General features: G+C 46.5%; 1 protein-coding gene across 1 annotated transcript in view; it reads left to right on the top strand.

Moving 5' to 3' along the window:
* COL20A1 (collagen type XX alpha 1 chain) overlaps positions 1-10,688 on the top strand; it is a 53,786-nt gene extending 43,098 nt beyond the window's left edge. The window contains exons 29-40 of the mRNA XM_071446751.1: positions 662-715; positions 1,520-1,615; positions 2,130-2,183; positions 2,599-2,652; positions 2,951-3,004; positions 4,361-4,432; positions 5,134-5,169; positions 6,442-6,508; positions 7,321-7,509; positions 8,817-8,894; positions 9,710-9,865; positions 10,358-10,688. Coding sequence (XP_071302852.1) covers positions 662-715; positions 1,520-1,615; positions 2,130-2,183; positions 2,599-2,652; positions 2,951-3,004; positions 4,361-4,432; positions 5,134-5,169; positions 6,442-6,508; positions 7,321-7,509; positions 8,817-8,894; positions 9,710-9,865; positions 10,358-10,371 — 924 coding nt within the window. The 3' untranslated portion in view covers positions 10,372-10,688. The remainder of the gene's footprint in view (positions 1-661; positions 716-1,519; positions 1,616-2,129; positions 2,184-2,598; positions 2,653-2,950; positions 3,005-4,360; positions 4,433-5,133; positions 5,170-6,441; positions 6,509-7,320; positions 7,510-8,816; positions 8,895-9,709; positions 9,866-10,357) is intronic.
* The last annotated feature ends 5,476 nt before the right edge of the window (positions 10,689-16,164 follow it).

The following is a 16,164-nucleotide window of genomic DNA, read 5'->3' as shown; positions in this document are numbered from 1 at the left end:
GGCTTCTGAAATGAGTTTCTGGGCACTTCTGAAAGCACCTTTCCCAAAGTTCCCTGCCTGTGCTTCTCAATTCAAATTGGTTTATTTTGGATTCAAGAATAGCCATGCTCAGATTAAGATGTCAAAAATTCACACAAAATGAGGTCATGCCAGGAGGCTGCTTTCTTCTCCCTGCCCAGAGCTAGGCAGAGCTAAGCCAGGTCTCCCAGAGCCAGGTCTGTCCCTGATCTCAGTACTTGTCACTTCTCTGGGGTGGAGAGTGTAAAACCCAGCTGAGTTCCAGAGGAGTGCAGATGTGAGCACCCCTCTTCTTCCTTCTCAAGTGTGTTCCCATGTGCACATGAGATGTTGTCTCAGCATGGATCCACTCAGAGGGAGTTGGAGGGAGGTTAAACAGGTTGAAACTTCATCCCTCTCTGCTGGGGATAAGTGCTGTGTTCCCCATGCTGGTCATGGAGGAACTGGGCTGTTACTTTCATCTCCCCTTTCCCACATTTCCTGGACAACTCAATTAATTTTCTTCCTGTCTCTATTTGTTTTGAGCTCTGTGGGGCAGGAAACCTTTTTCAGTGTGGGGCAGTGAAGTGCACAGAGTTCTGTCCCCCAGGCTCCTGGTTACAGTGCAGTAAATGTGATGATGTTCTTTGTGTCCCACTGGCAGGGCAGCCCTGGGAGGAGAGGACCTCAGGGGGAGCAGGGGGAGCCAGGACCCAAGGTGAGTCCTTAGGCTGGAGATTATCTCCCTGCACCAAGCTGAGCCCAAGCAGAGTCCTGACAACACATAGAGGAGGATGGGATCACTTATTATTAATTAAATGCTCAGTTGGGCTTTGGAGATGGAGATGATGAGCCTGATTGTGCTGAATGAATGCACTGTACATGGTCAGCAGTGTCCTCTGAGAGCAGCTGTGCTGTGACAGGGTCAGGCTTTGTGCTGTGACAGATGCCCTGCCCTGGGGCAGAGCAGCACGAGGAGGGAGCCAGAGAGGGAACACAGCCCTGAGGTGGGCATGAGGAGTGGCTGGGTCTGAGTCCCCCAGCCCTGGGGGCTGCAGCAAACCCTGGGGCAAGTGTTCACAGCTCCATGGATCAGCACAGGGCAGAGCCAGAGCACTCCACTGCTCCCATTTTGGGGATGGCATCTGGGAAAGCAGCATGGCTGCAGGGGAAGGATTTGGGGGAAGGAAGGAGAATGGACACAGAGCTCAGAAATGGGCTAAGGAACGTTTCCCTTTGCTCCCTGACCACCTTGAATAACAGGAATCACTGCTTGGGAAGGTGAATTGTGCTCTGCAAAGCACCCTCTGCAGCTTTGCTGTCTGCTCTCATGAAAGATAGACCAAAATCCTGGACCTAAACCACAAAGGAGCTGAGGTCACTGGAGATGCCCTCAGTGCACCAACCCAACCTTGAATCCTGTGGATGCTTCATGCTGACCCAGGCTGTGCAGTGCAGCCCATGAGGAGAGCAGGCACCAGCCACTTCCTTCCCTCATGATTTTCCTTGTCTTTGGTTTCAGGGCGAGCCAGGCCCCCCTGGACAAGTGGGACCAGCAGGTCCCAGTGGCCAGCAAGGCTCTCCAGGCTCCCAAGGAATCACAGTTCAGGGCCCTGTGGTATGTGACCTCTTCCATTGCCTTTTTTTTTTTTTGTCACTCACTCTTCCCAGCTAGAACCTGTCAGAAATGGGTGTCAGTGCTGTGATTTATGTGTTTACATCACCCTCACCAGCAGCTGAACAGCTGCAGAGGGAGAGATGACAATCAGTGGGTTTGTGCTGACAAGGCCCTGCACTTCATTATTGTGGCCAAAGCCTGCTTTTGTCCAGACTCCCCTTAATGGGCTTTTATTTCCAGCAGCCCAGTGGGGTCCCTTCCAACTCAGGATATCCTATGAATATTCAGGCATTTCTCTTTCCAGTGATCATCACTCCCTTGGCAGGGAGTAGTGGCAAGGGCTGCCACATATCTGGGATGGCAGAATCCCTGTGCACATGCTGTGGCTGTAAATTACCCTGGAACACTGCAGGGAGCAGGAACAACCTGGGATATGCATGTGGAGCAGCAGGATGCTCTTTGCCTTAAATGGTTCTGCCACACACCCAACTGTGTGCTTCTGTTTTAATCCAAGGGGCCACCAGGAATTAAAGGAGAGAAAGGAGACACTGGAATCCCTGGCATGCAGGTAATGGTAAACACCACTCCTTCTACTTGTCCCAAAGATTTGCCCCCTTTTTCTTTTTCTTTTTCTTTTTCTTTTTCTTTTTCTTTTTCTTTTTCTTTTTCTTTTTCTTTTTCTTTTTCTTTTCCTTCTGATTAACTAATTTAAGCAAGTCTGAAAAGTTGTTGCTCTTGTCTGCTTGGGAACTGTCATTTTGGAATGCCATCACTTTCCCAAGGAAACTGAGTCACCTGGTGTAAGGGAGATAGACCTATTTGGAAGCTGGATATGATGGAATTAAAGCTGGGTTAACAGTCTTTGCTCAATGTAATGAATAACTCTCTCTCTTCTTTGACCTTTCTCTTCTGTCCTCTGTTCCAAGACGGATTAGGGCAGTGATAATCAGGTGCTGACTTTACCCAGCATTTCTGATTTACAGGGAATTCCTGGTGTGCAGGGAGCTCCAGGCAGGGATGGACTTCAAGGTGCAAAGGTAAAACACCTCACCCCTGAGGTTTTATGCATGGGTGCCTGAAAATCCCAGCAGAGACCCAAACCATCCCAGTGCACTCAGTGCAGAAGTGAATGGTCCTTTCACAAAGCCAGAGGGATTGGGGGAAAAAATGGGTTTGGCCAAATTTGAGCAGACACTGCCCTTCTTGCTGCTTGACAGACGCTTCTCTTACCCATCTTTAGCCAGTTCCTGCTAAAGCAGCACATGGAAAAGCACCTCACTGTTGATGAGGTCTCAGAATCCCTTTGTTAGTAAATGCCTGGATTTGGCTTTGCAGGGGGTGAGGGGACTCGAAGGCACAGCTGGGCCTCCAGGACCTCCTGGACCGAGGGTGAGTACTGCACTCTGTGAGCGATGCACTCTGAAATCTGTTCCATTTTATGCTTTCACCTGGAAGTGTCAGGGCCAACCTCCTTCCCAGGGTACCACAGGGAACACCTGGCACATGGTGCAGGTGCCCCCTTTCCCTACCACTCTCAAGTGTAAGAAGAAAATCCTTGGCTTGCTCTGGCCAAGTCCTGAGGAAGCTTCATCCCAGCCAGGAGATTCTTATTGTGCTGTTTTCACTTTCCTGACACTGCTCTTTTCCAACTGCTGGTTGAGTTGGAGAGGATTTGGCTTGTTGGACTGAAATCAGCAGGAGCTGGAGGATGCAGGCAGTGTGAAAGGTTCCCCCCCACATCACTGCCAGTATCTGCTGCCAGGGCTGGATGGGTGTGCTTGCAGGGCAGCAGAACTTTAGGATCTGTTGATTCACACCTCCTAATTGGAAGGCACCACAGGAACACTTCATTTTACTTGGGAAATTGAACCGAATTTGGGGTTAGTTGATGGCTGGTGGACCTGATAGTTACTGATTCTCACAATTGAATCTCACAGCTGAGTCTCACTGCTGAATTATAAGGAATTTGGCAGTGGTTGTGCCAAGTTATTTATAGGAGCCAAGGTTGAATTATGAGCATAACTTTGACTTGTTCATCCTGGGAATATGTGGAGCTGGCAGCATTGAGCCTCAGCTTTTTAAATATGAGGAAAGCACTGTCACCTCCAGAGCAGGCTCTGAAAGCTGTTCTGGTGCTGCCTTGAAAACTTTTCTCATTTTCACTGTTCAGAAAAGTTGCTAATATCTACTGAATTCAAATGTAATAGCTGGAAAATTCTAAAACAAAGTATTTCTGCTAGTTGGTTTTGGCTGATTTTTTTTCTTCCCTTTATGGCTCCAAAAGGCACAGAAAGCTCACAAAGAGGAGATGACCACAGAAGGCACTTCCCACTCTCTAGGCTGCTGTTGATGTTGTTAAGTATTAGAGGCCAGCACAGGTTTTAAAGGAAAAAGAAAACCACGTGGCATTGGGAGGCTGAAGAAGAGGGTTGTGCTCCAGGCTATGTCTAAATCTGAATGTATAATGGAAGATCAAAAAGCCTGTAGGGTATAAACTGCACTGCAGTTTGTTGGCAAAACTCAGCTTTGCTGGCTTGGCCATAATTGAGATGGTGATGGGAAGTGATGTGAGCATGACTCACACACAATGAGCTTTAAACAGTGGGCTCGTGGCTGGACAGGAAACTTAAGGCTACTGTTCCCTTGCTTGAGTCCTCTGAACTCCCACCAGGGGTGCCCCTGGAGCCCTTGAACAGAAACAGAAAGTTAGGGAATAACTGGGTTGTTAATCTGTAATGTCTGCAGGGTTTCCAAGGAGCCACAGGCACCCGAGGCAGCAGTGGTGAGAAGGGACCTCCAGGTGATGTTGGGCCAACAGTAAGTTTCAGCTTTTGGGTCTCAAAGAAGGCCAAGACATGGAATAACTGACTGGGAATGAGCTGTTCCCACAGCAGCTCTGCCTCAGAGTGTGAAGAATGGTTCAAATTCACACTCATCCTTCTTAAGGAGATGTCTGGGCATTCAAAGCCCAGGCTACTGATCTGTTGATAAAGCATTCAACAAATCCCACCTCCCTTCACCCTCTGCAGATTCACAAAATTGCTACACAACATTTAAACAGATTTCTGGTGTAAGATTCTAGAATAAAGCAAGAAAGTCACTCCTGAGCTGGAGCAGCCAGCCTTGGGCTTGTAGGTGAAACCACAGATCTAAATGTCACAGGTATTTCTTCTCCTCAGATGTTGAAAACCAGCTGTCCTGCTGGGAAATCTGTTCTTAGAGTGCATCTGAGAAATTTCTGCATCCCTCTTGATGGTGCTTATCCCACTGCTCCAGTTACTGATTTATTACTCTTTTTATTTAAAAACAAAGTGTTTGAGTATGAGTTCATACTTTTAAGTATGGACTTGAAGCTCTTACAATCACTGCCATGAGGTCAAGGAAACAACAAGAGTGTGAGAAACAATCATTGTGCTCCCACTAATGTAACCCACACTCCCAGTGAATTTATTTGTTTGTTTGTTTTCTGTTCTTCCTTTCCTTAGACTTCTTTATTTTTAATTTTTTTTTTTCTATAGGGGCTGCCTGGTCCCAAAGGAGAAAGAGGAGAGAAAGTGAGTTTTTCTGATGCTGGGTGACACTGTCAGTGCATCATACCCTCAAAAGAGTGGGTGTTATAACCTGAATTGCAACTTTTACTTACAATTATGAGCCAAACCTCTCCAGTGTTGGTTGTACCTATTGCTTGTTTCCTTTCACCTGCACAGGCTGGGCTGCTGGGGGATAAATAATCCCACAGCAGTCAGGAGCTCCTTAGTATCATTTGTAGTAATGAAGCAGAAATGTCAAATGCAGATCCATTCTTTGCTGAGAAGGGAAAAACCAAACCCACTTGGCTCCACTTTGTTCTGGTTTAATGTGTTGCAAAAGGGGACTCATTTGTCATAATCATTGTCCATGCCCCAGCACAGACCTTGGCAGCCAGGACATCCACACTACCTTGGAAGGTTCTTTTGTTGGGAAAAGTTCTTCAAGTTTTTCTCATCCTGACTCCTGGTTAAATCAAACTGCCATGACTTTCTAGGAGTCATTGCCAAGAGCGACTTATGCAAATTTTTCTTCAGACAGGGATGAGGTGCTTTTGTCTCAAGTTAATGCTTCAGAATTATATTTTTAAGAGCATTTCCCTTCCAATCCCACCAGTTTTTCCTTTTCTAGACTTTTTTTTTGCACTGGAACTTTCTGTTTCCCCCTCCTTTGGGTGTTGAACAGAGCATTTTTTTAAGCCTGGATTATCTGCACTGCGATCCAGCCAGAGATGTATGTTTTATAAACAGTTCTGGAAGCAGGTGCATTAGGTATGAATTTTCACAGTCAGTGTTTATTTTTAAGAAGGTTTTTGCATTTTAATTGCTTTTCCCTACTTTACTAAAACTTTCTGAAGGGCCCATAATATATGGTTTATTCAAAATACAGTCAGAATCAATATTCATGGAAGATGGAGTCAAAGATAGGAAGTTGTAATATCTGATCATACTAAATGTTTTACATATCACAGAACACTGAGTTATAGACTTAGCATCTTTTCTGATAAAATTTGAGGGTGAAATTTGCTCTCCCTTTTTTGGTAATTATTTAGATTCGGTCTGGGCCTTTTGATGTGCAGGAGAAAAGCAATTATTGATGTTTCCAATTTCAATTTTCTGGTTTCAGAGCTTCTTGATAAATAAATAGAGCTGCATTTCACAGTAATTAATATCTCTGGAACTCAAGCTGAGAAAATGAATGGGCTGAAAGCTATCATGCATTATGAGATTGATCTTTTCTAAAAGATATTGATACTTCATTTTTTTCATAATTTTTTTTTAAAAAATGCTTCCTTTTAGGGGGAACCACAGTCTTTAGCCACCATTTACCAGCTTGTTAGCCAGGCCTGTGAGCGGATGATCCAGAGTGAGTAAAACCAACCCAGCTCCTGAGTCTGCTCATGTGGTGATGGGACAAGGGGGAATGGCTTTAAGCTGAAGGATTTGCTTTATGTTAGATATGAAATTGTTCCCTGTGAGGGTGGGGAGGCCCTGGCACAGAGAAGCTGTGGCTGCCCCATCCCTGGAGGTGTTCAAAGCCAGGTTGGGCAGGGCTTGGAGCAACCTGGGATAGTGGAAGGTGTCCCTGTTCATGGCAGGGGGTGGAACAAGATGAGCTTTAAGGTCCCTTCCAACCCAAACCATCTGTGATTCTATGATCCTATGACTCTCCAGAGGTGGAAAACCAGAGGAGAGACAGCCTGAAGCTGTAGTGATCCCAGCAGACACCACCACCAGCAAATGTCCCATCTCAGGCTCTAAGCGCCACTTTGGCTTTATCGGGTGGCATTAGCACAGAAAAAACCTGCAAAATATTTATTTGCAAACCCCTTTGGTGTTTTGCAAAGCCTCCTTTATTTCTTAAATGGAAAAGCTTGAAACTAATTTGATAGAAATTATTCTTTCAGCAATATGTGCTGATTCCTCCTGAGACAAGGCAGGTTTGTAAATCTCCTGTGCTGTGATGTGCAGAGAGAAGCAGTGCCTTGCCCAAGGTCAGGCAGCAAAGTCATCACTCAGCTGCCCATCTTCATCTTCTGCCTTTCTCAGTTTGGACTGACAGCTTTTTAGCACCAGCTGATCATTCTAAGTACCTTTTTAGACAAAATCCTTTGATTTTTATCTCTCTTCTAAATTTCCCAGCCAAGGAAATGTTTATTTTCTCTCTTGCCTTCTCAGCTCATGTGCTGAAATTTGATTCATTCATACATGAACATGCAAGGAAGCCAGTTCCCATCTGGGAGGAAAGGTTAAAACCAGGAGAACCAGGACCACCAGGTCCTCCAGGCCCACCTGGGAACAGTGGAGAAAGAGGAGAAAATGGCAGCCCTGGACAGCCAGGCAAAGATGGGTATCCAGGAGAGAGAGGTATGGACAGAAGTGTTCATATGCATTTTTCACTGCATCTTTGGTACTTTAACTAAACACCTCAGTGCCTCAAGCAGTGTTGTATAGATAATCCATGATATTGTCTCATTTTATTGCTGTTTTCCCTTTGGATTTCTCCATTCTAGAAAGTGACACCGATATTATAAATCTCAACAAGTAGGGAGAAGCCAGATGCAGCCCACTCTATTTTCAAGCTTTGAATGGAAGGAAAGGCCATTTTAGCACCATTTGTAGGTTTGGGGGGGATGGAGAGTTTAATTGTAGTGGGCAGGAGGCTTTTTCTACAAAAAAACCAGTTATTTGGGTAAAGACATGGTGGTGGAACAGATCAGCTTTGGGCAGAAATGAGGAGCATTGGAAAACACTGATGGAAGGAATGAGGCAGCTGAAGCAATCTTCAAAGGGGAAGTAAGTTTCTGGAGCAGTGGTTTCACAGTGAAAGACTCAGACATAACTAAAGAAATAGATTAATATGATCTCAGAAGTGGCCTCAGTTATTGCACATAAATGAGTGAAAGGTGGGAAGATGTTTTGCTTGGATTTGCAGCCAACGTTTGTCAGTGGTTCAAGTAATTGTCTGTCAAAATAAAAAGAAAACCATTGGTTTCAGCAGTGTCCTAACGCATCAGAGTAACTGGAAATATTCTGTTTAACTCCTTCCTCCTGCAGTAGTCAGCCTTAGCTGGTATCTGCAGAGCTCACCAAAATGTCACTTCAGAGAGAAGGGAGTAACAACAGATTTTTCCAGCCTGTCAAGCAGGAGAGGACAGAATATGGATATTAGTGAAAAACCACCTGAAGGACATGGCTGATCTGAATTTTCATCTTAAAACAATGAAAAATCATATTTTGTCAAAATGTACCTGTTTTCTCTGAGAGGTACTAGTTTCACAAGTAATTTAACAGGAAAATATCAATCCTGGCTAACCAGCACCTGGTCAAAGAGACAGCTCAGCTTTGTGATTTGTTTGATCCACATGAAGAGCACAGAGGTGGACCTGACCCTCAGGCTGGTGCAGTAACAATATTGCCATGAATTTCTCTGTGAAAAATGTTCATTCCCACCCCTTTGGGGCTGCCAATCTGTGCTGCTTGGATCAAAGAAATCAGTGCCCTGCTGGTCAGAGCAAGAGTAGGTGCCCAGGCTGAATGAAAGCAAATGGATGTTTCTCAGTGCTGCCAAGGGTTGTGACTCCTCTTGGACTCATGGAGAGACTGCAGGAGCCTCAATTCAAGGTGAAATTTGACATTCAGTGAAGCAACACTTATCTGTTATCTGTGAATAGGTGCCCCAGGGCCCAAAGGAGAGAAAGGGATGTCTGGAGCCAGCGAGGAAGGGAGCCAAGGACCCAGAGGCAGAACAGGTAGAGTGACCCCAACTTCTATCTATTGATCCAGCAAGGCCATGTGATGGCCACCAGCTCTCAGATTCAAAGCATCATCCAGCTGAAGGACCTCTGTGGTGGGGTTGGACTCACCTTCCCACCACAGCCCTGTTGGCAGCATCCTCAATGGTTTCCTCTCTGCTAAAATGCAAGAGATTACTCCAGGCAGCTTCTTCCCTCTGGTACCCATTCCCAGGGGGTGCTGTGTTTTGAGGACATGAGACCCACCCAGGGAGTTTTAGTTTTGCTGCCTTTTTGCATGCAAGACCAGATGCTCGGGGGATAGAAGCTCTGAAAATTCAGCTCGTGGAACATAAGGGTTTGTGAGTAATCTGTGAGGATTTGGTGTACTCCTCCACCCTGATCCCTGCTCTTGGGACCTGTGGGAAGTTTGCCACTGGCATAACAAACCAGGCACTGTCAAGAGAGTGTGATCAAACACATTCTGCTTCATTTAATTGTCCATAGTTGAGATGTAAAGACACCAACCCCAATGACTCTGGGATGGATCCTGGGGTTAAGGTGATTCTCTGCATTAACATTTAGGTGGATTTGGGGTTCTCATAACCAGGCTCCATTTTTAGCCAAGCTGCACACCCTTAAGGTCAAGAATACTGGGATTCAGGTATTGGGATCCAGAACAGGTTTTCCAACAGGCAGGTCCTGTTTATCCACCAAAATGAGGAAACTATGCTCAGAAAATTACCTGCCATGTAGGATAGAGGAAAATACAGCAGAGGTATTACACTGCTAAGGCAGATGTGCTACAGCTTTCTGTGCTTCTCCTTCTGCAGGCCCACCAGGAGAAGTTGTGCAGGGGAAACCAGGTCCCAAGGGTTTCCCAGGGAATGCTGGTCCTCCAGGTTTCCCTGGTGCCAGAGGGCAGCCTGGGCAGCCTGGGCAGCCCGGGCGCTGTGACACCTCTGGGTGTTATGAGGCTGATAGAAGAGGTAAGTCTTGACTATGGCAGTGCAAAGTGATGATTTTATGGCTGGTCTCTGGTTACTTCTTTTGAGCCAGCAGAGACCTCTGATGATCCTTCAGGCACCATCAGTCCTGCAAAGCCTCCTCTGCAGAGCAGTCAGGGTGATTCCCATGCAACCCACGTGGATAAAAGCCAGCGCCATGGGCTGCTCCTCAGTTGTCCTTCATGGATTAACACATAATGCAGCACTAGTCAAGCAGTGGGGAGGGATCATGGGGGATCAGTTCTTCATGTCCACAGTAACCTTTCCATGGGGGATGGAGAGAGGGACAATTCCTCAGTTCCTACATTTGCATTTCATGGAGGCTCACTGGGACAAAGGCCTGGGTGATGAAGAAATTCGCTGGCACGGAAAAAAAGGTTTACAAGGGAAAGGAATTAATTCTGTGCCATTCCTTCTCAGACCCTGACACTGATTTATTCATTTGCTCAGTGGCCTCATCCTTTCCACACACAGATTTTGTCCCCTGATGGCTGGGGTGGAGGCAGCTGAAGACATTGCTTTTCCCTGGAAATCTCTGGAAGAAAACTCCACAACTCCAAAAGAAGCAGCAAACCAAACAGCAGATGTGTTATGTTTTTTTAATGCCCCATCATTTCTGTATGGACAAGTCAATCAAACTCCACAGCCACAGCCTGTGTCTGGCTGAGCTGTCTGCACAACTGCAGTGCTCAAACTCACTTCCCACAGCAAGAAAAAGGCACAGCTGGACACTCAGGCTGACAGACTTGTAAGAAAAAGAAATACTGTATTGAAGTGCTCAGAAATAACAGATAATTTCTGCCCATTTGTCTGCTTGTGGTTTCTTATTGTCAGTTGTTGTTCCGTGTCCCCAGCACAGAGAAAAGCAGCACCTCATAACCAAAGAAGCAAATCCACTGGAGCACAGCTGCATTTTCTGTTGGCTGCCAAGGTAACAAAGTCTAGCACCATCTTGGCTGTTTCTGCTCTTGGCAGAATGCTGATGGTTTCCTTGCTGGGGTGTTCTGTACACAAACATTGCAGCCAGAGATCACCTCATTGTGATGTGACAAACCACTGTTCAACTCTCCTGGGGCTTGGTAACTCGGGCAAAGCCTTACATGAGTCACAACCCTGTGCTGAGAGGAGCTGGAGATTAACCTGCTGCTTTTGCCATGTCTCCCTCCTGCAGGCTGAGAAGCTACTTTGCATTATTTCAGGTGGAATATTGAACAGCTCTGAGTCTGGCTTTTACCCATATAACATGGAGATAATTGTTGTGTTACACCCCCCTTCCTTGCCATCAGCTGAGATGTGTTTGCAACAAACCATGCAGATACTGATAAAAATGTTCCTCCTTCTTTGCAATCACTGCTTCAGGCTGGGCTGGATCATTGCCTGTAACCTGCCCCTGCTTCAGAAACAAACCTTCCTAAACTCTGATTTAAACCCTAAGTCTAAAATATCAGTACAGATTTTTCAAAGCTGTTAAAAGGTAAAAAATGGAGCATCATGCACATTCCTCCACATTTATTCTGGATGTGTAATTTCTGCAGTTACATACAGGCAGGCAGCCTGGTGTTCATACAGCCAACCTTTGAAATCTTAGCAGCAAATACATCACACTTAGAGAATAGATTGTCACATCAATACCAAGGAGAAAGAGGTTTACTTTAAGAGAATGGACTATTTTAGACAAGGAGTCCAAATATTATTTCTTCTTGTCATTAAGAAAAAATCCTATAGAGTTAAGAAATTCTGCTAAAGGAATATTGGAACATGTCAGACTTGTGTGGGAGCCAACCTACAACAAAAGTCAGATAAAATATGGTTAAGTGAATCCTGTAAGTATTTAAAGTTGTTCTTGGCTTTATGTGTATTCATTCTCTAGAAACTCCCAAGAATTAATATTTTCACTATGACATACATTCCCTTTGGAAAATGTAGGAAAATGCATAGAAATACCACTCTGATTTCTGTTCACTGTTGCCTTGACGTATAAAATGGAAACCTTTCAGCTCAGTTGAAGAGAGACTGCTGCAGACAACAGTCAGGAGAAAAAGAGAGGTCAGAGGAGCTGAGGGTTGCAGCACAGCAGGAGCAGTGTTTGGAAGAGACACCTGCACAGGAACACCCTGCACAGGTGGTGGGAGTTGCAGTGTTTCTGTTTACACAGGTCAAAGAGCTTTGGAACTGTGCTTTCCAGATTCCTTGGGGGAAAAAAAACACAAAAAACCCCCAAAACAAAGCCAAACCTACAGCGAGTTGGTACAAAATGGTTCTGAATTTAGCACTGAGTATAAACTCCAAAGCTGTGATAACTGGTCAGTGAAAGCAGAAAATAATTCCCATGAATTGCTCACAAACTGGGGAAGGTGAGCAGTACAATGAGGAACATCTGAATTTGCAGGTTATTTTGCTTTCTTTCTGACTCAAACCAGTGCAGCCAAATCCCCAGTCCTGAACTTGCTGTTCTGCCTGTTAAAATTAGTAACCACAGGTGATTTGAGGCAGAGCTCCTTTATGTTTCTTTATCAACTGTTTTTGGAAATTGCTCACATCCCCTCTCTGCCTGTCTTGGGATTTGATCTATGTTGGTGGAATTTCCAGTCACATTTGCTTTTGTCTGGTTATTTCAGATCCAACAGCAATGGCTGGACTTTAACAAAATTGGGTCTCAGCAGAGCTATTGATTAGGAGAGAGACAACCTGCACAAACAACTTGTCCATTTATCTTCCTAAACTTTATCCCATGAGTGGTTTTATTTACTTGAAATCAAGGATATTTAGTCCATGTAGTGTCACAGAGCCTGTGCCAGTGCTTTGTAACCCAATTCCTCAAGCCAAGGAGCTTTTCTGCTGAGAGATTTTAGGCCCTGAGAGTTTGACCCACCTGGTGAAGTTGGATTCTAGCAAAGGCTGAGGACCTTTCACTGATAGATATTTTTGCAACAAGCATTTTTTGAGGGGTTATCTCTGTCTCAGGAGTAAGATACAACCACAGGAGTAACCAGCAATGCTGTTAACAAGCAGCAGAGCTTGTTATGCCTTTTGCCCATGACTCAACAGCCTGGCTGGATCGGAATTAAAGGGCTGGAAACACAAAGATACCCTGGGAGTGGGAAAAGTGTCAATAATGGACATCACTGCAGTGGGGCTGGTATGGGGTGTTTTCCTTAGGACTGCACATGAATCTTGCATCTCTCATTTGCATCTCTGCCTGTCTCCCTCTACACCAGTGAATTTCCTTGAGACGAATTTCTCGGTAAATGTCTAGAGAAACTTCTCCAAAAAGGGAGGTGTTATAAGCTGTGTGGATTGGCTCATTGGGGAATGAGATGGAAATCAGCCCTGGAAATGCTGGGGAAATGGGGATTACGCAGATCATCCTGCCAGCCAGCTGCAGATAAAACCCCCTGCATCCTCTGTGCTTGGGAAGATGATCTGGACAAAGTGAGCATTAGGGAAGCAGGAGAAAGGAGATGTAGGGAAAAACAGAACAATGGAGGTAACTGAGGTTGTTACAGGCAGTTTTGTTCCATTCATGCCCAGAGGAGCTGTACTGGAGGGAAAGCATCAAACACCATGGGGAGGATTCAATCTCTCCTGCACAAGTAAAACAGAAAAAGATCAACATCCATATCTGCTGTCTTTGATGCCTTTGGGGTCTCTGAGCTTAGTTTTGCACTCCTGGAAGCTGAAAACCATTTCCTTAGCTCTGAATCTCTTCCAAGACATTTCAGGGCTCTTGTTGTGTCCCACTCTTGCTTCCTCACTCTTTTTCTGATGTCAGCTTGTTCACTCAAGTCCTGGGAATCAATTCTGAGCTGGGAGCATTACAAATGCCAACAGTCTGGCTGCATGCATTTTCCTGGAGTCTTTCATATGCTAAAACCTCTCTTTGTGTTCCATGGGTTTGAAATAGCACAATTATTCATTATTCTACAGTTATAGTCTGGTTCATGTCCTAGTTTTATTCCAGTTTCTGATCACTGAATCCAATGGAGGGATAGCATCTTCCTAAACAACCTCTAAGATGGAATAACCTGCCTGAGAAAGAGCAGTAGATGTTGTTTCCTAATTTGTCCCCTCAGACTTTAAAAGGAGGCACGTCAGAAGCAAAACCAAGAATTTATTTGAACTTTAACCTGGGAAACCACTTATGCAACATGTGAGGAAATGTAGTTATCAGTATATGAAAACTGCTGTGACATTAGCAAAGCAGAGGATGCCAGGGACCTGCCCTATGCCAGCTTCTCCCCAGACACCAGTAACACCTCTGGAAATGGTTTAATCTGTCACTCCTCATCTTGTCCCTCCAAACCCTGTGATCCTGCAGAGGCACTGACTCCTCAAGGACACAACCACACCCTGAGCACTCCTCATCACACCTGGTACCTCTGATGTGTTAGTGCAGCTCTTTCCTCCTCCCCTCCTGCTCTGCAGGGCCATTCTGCCCTGGGTTTCATGTCCTGCTCTGCTGCAGTGCCACGCTCCCCTCGAGACACTGCCCTTCACACAGTGTGCCCTGGCCATGACTTAGGGCAAAAAAGATGAAAACTGGAGATGAACCCTTTGCTGTGAGCAAAGGACAGCCTGTGCCTGTCCCTGCTAACTCCCCAATATGTCACCTTGAACGTTTGGCTCTTTTTCTGTCCTTAAACCTTTATCAGTTCTCCTGGTGCCTCCAAGCCATTCCCTGCTGCCCCCAGGGCCCAGCAGCAGCTCTGGCAGCCCAGACACCCTGGCTTGGCTTTGGCTCCTGTGTTTGCTGGGAGATGTGAGCAGAGACTCAGGCTGCTGCTGACTCCATCCCAGCTGGAAAACTGCTGCTTTTACTGCTAAAAATGTGCATGCCCAGCCAAGCCTCCCACCTGCCCTGCTGCTAGTGATTCCCATGTGTTCAGGAGGAGGAGGAGGAGGAGGAGGGGGAGGCAGAGAGCTCTGAGCAGCTGCTGCAGGCATTGCTGTGATGCCATGCCCCTAACCCAGCAGTGCCCAGGGGCAGAAATCTTCCACCTTCATAATCCTTTTGTCAAAATGTGCAGAGGTGCTGGAGAGGGCCCAGCCTGTGGCCCCGTGGGGCTGTGAGAGCGAGGGGCAGCCCTGCTGTGTCACAGCCCTGCTGTGTCACAGCCCTGCACACACACCGCAGCTGTGCTGGTACATTTATGCACTAGACCTTGAAGATGTTCGACTGTTTGTTTTCCTTTCATTGCCATAAGCAAACTCACTGACTGTGAAAAGGGATAAATTAGCATCTCCAAAGGCTGGGTCTCTCTTCATTCTGAAAACAAGCGGCAGCTCAGCTCCCTCGGCCTCCCTCCCTGCCTCCCACCCCGTGCAGTGCCAGCACAGCTCTTTGTGGAGCTGGCCCAAACCACGGCTGCTCTGCTTTCTTGGGGAGCCAAACAGATTTCAGCACTTGGCTGAACCTGTGAACACGGAGGTCACTTGTAGTTTCTTAGATGAGGCCTCACAGGCTGATCCCTGCATTGATTTTTAACCCGTGCTGTTCTGGCTGAGTGCAGTAACTTGTATTTCAAAGAAGTCTCTAAACCCCACTGTTTGTGTTCCAGCATTGCTGTCACAGCTCTGAGCAGCTCTGTGCTGCTCACTGAGCCGTGTGGCAGCAACGAGCCTCATGTGCCAGGCCCCCACACAGGGTGACACATGTCCCCCCTGGGCCCTCCCCTGGCTCTGGCTCCTGCAGGACCCTCTGTGCTGCTTCCCAGGCACCTGCCTGCCTCTCCTGGTGTGTAATTCCCTAAATTCAGGGCAGGGTAAACTTCCCAGTGCCCAGAGAGTCTCATGAGTGCTGATCCCAGCTGTGGGTGTGGAGGAGGTGCTGGGCAGAGCCCAGATCCCAGAGCTGCCAGCCTGGTCTTTGAGTTGTGCTCTCACAGCAGGTCCTGAGGCAGCTTTTAGAGGATTTTTAGACCATGTCTGCCTCTGCCTGCACACACTGGTAAAATGTTCATGAGCCCTTCTGCCTCTGAGAGCTCTGAAGGAAGCAGGGAGACGCTGGGCTCTGGGCTGTTCCCAGCTGGCACCCAGCATTGAGGGTGGGAACAGTGAGCCAGACCAAACGGAGCTGGGCAGACTGAAACACAAAAGTTTCACCTCAACATGAGGAAAAACTGCTTTACATTGGGGGTGGCAGAGCACTGAGGCTCCCCTGGGAGGTCATGGAGTCTCTCTCTCTCTCTGGCACCTAAATAACCTGCCCTAGGTGGCCCTGGCACATTTCTTTCTTATCCTGACATCATCCTGGATTTCTGTTCTGGCTTCCCCATGCCTTA

The sequence above is a fragment of the Agelaius tricolor genome, unplaced genomic scaffold, assembly GCF_023055355.1.
Source record: "Agelaius tricolor isolate 1412-34295 unplaced genomic scaffold, bAgeTri1.0.p SCAF_23, whole genome shotgun sequence".
Taxonomy (NCBI): Eukaryota; Metazoa; Chordata; class Aves; order Passeriformes; family Icteridae; genus Agelaius; species Agelaius tricolor.
Note: the sequence above shows the minus strand (reverse complement) of the source record. Positions and strands in the feature narration are given on the sequence as shown.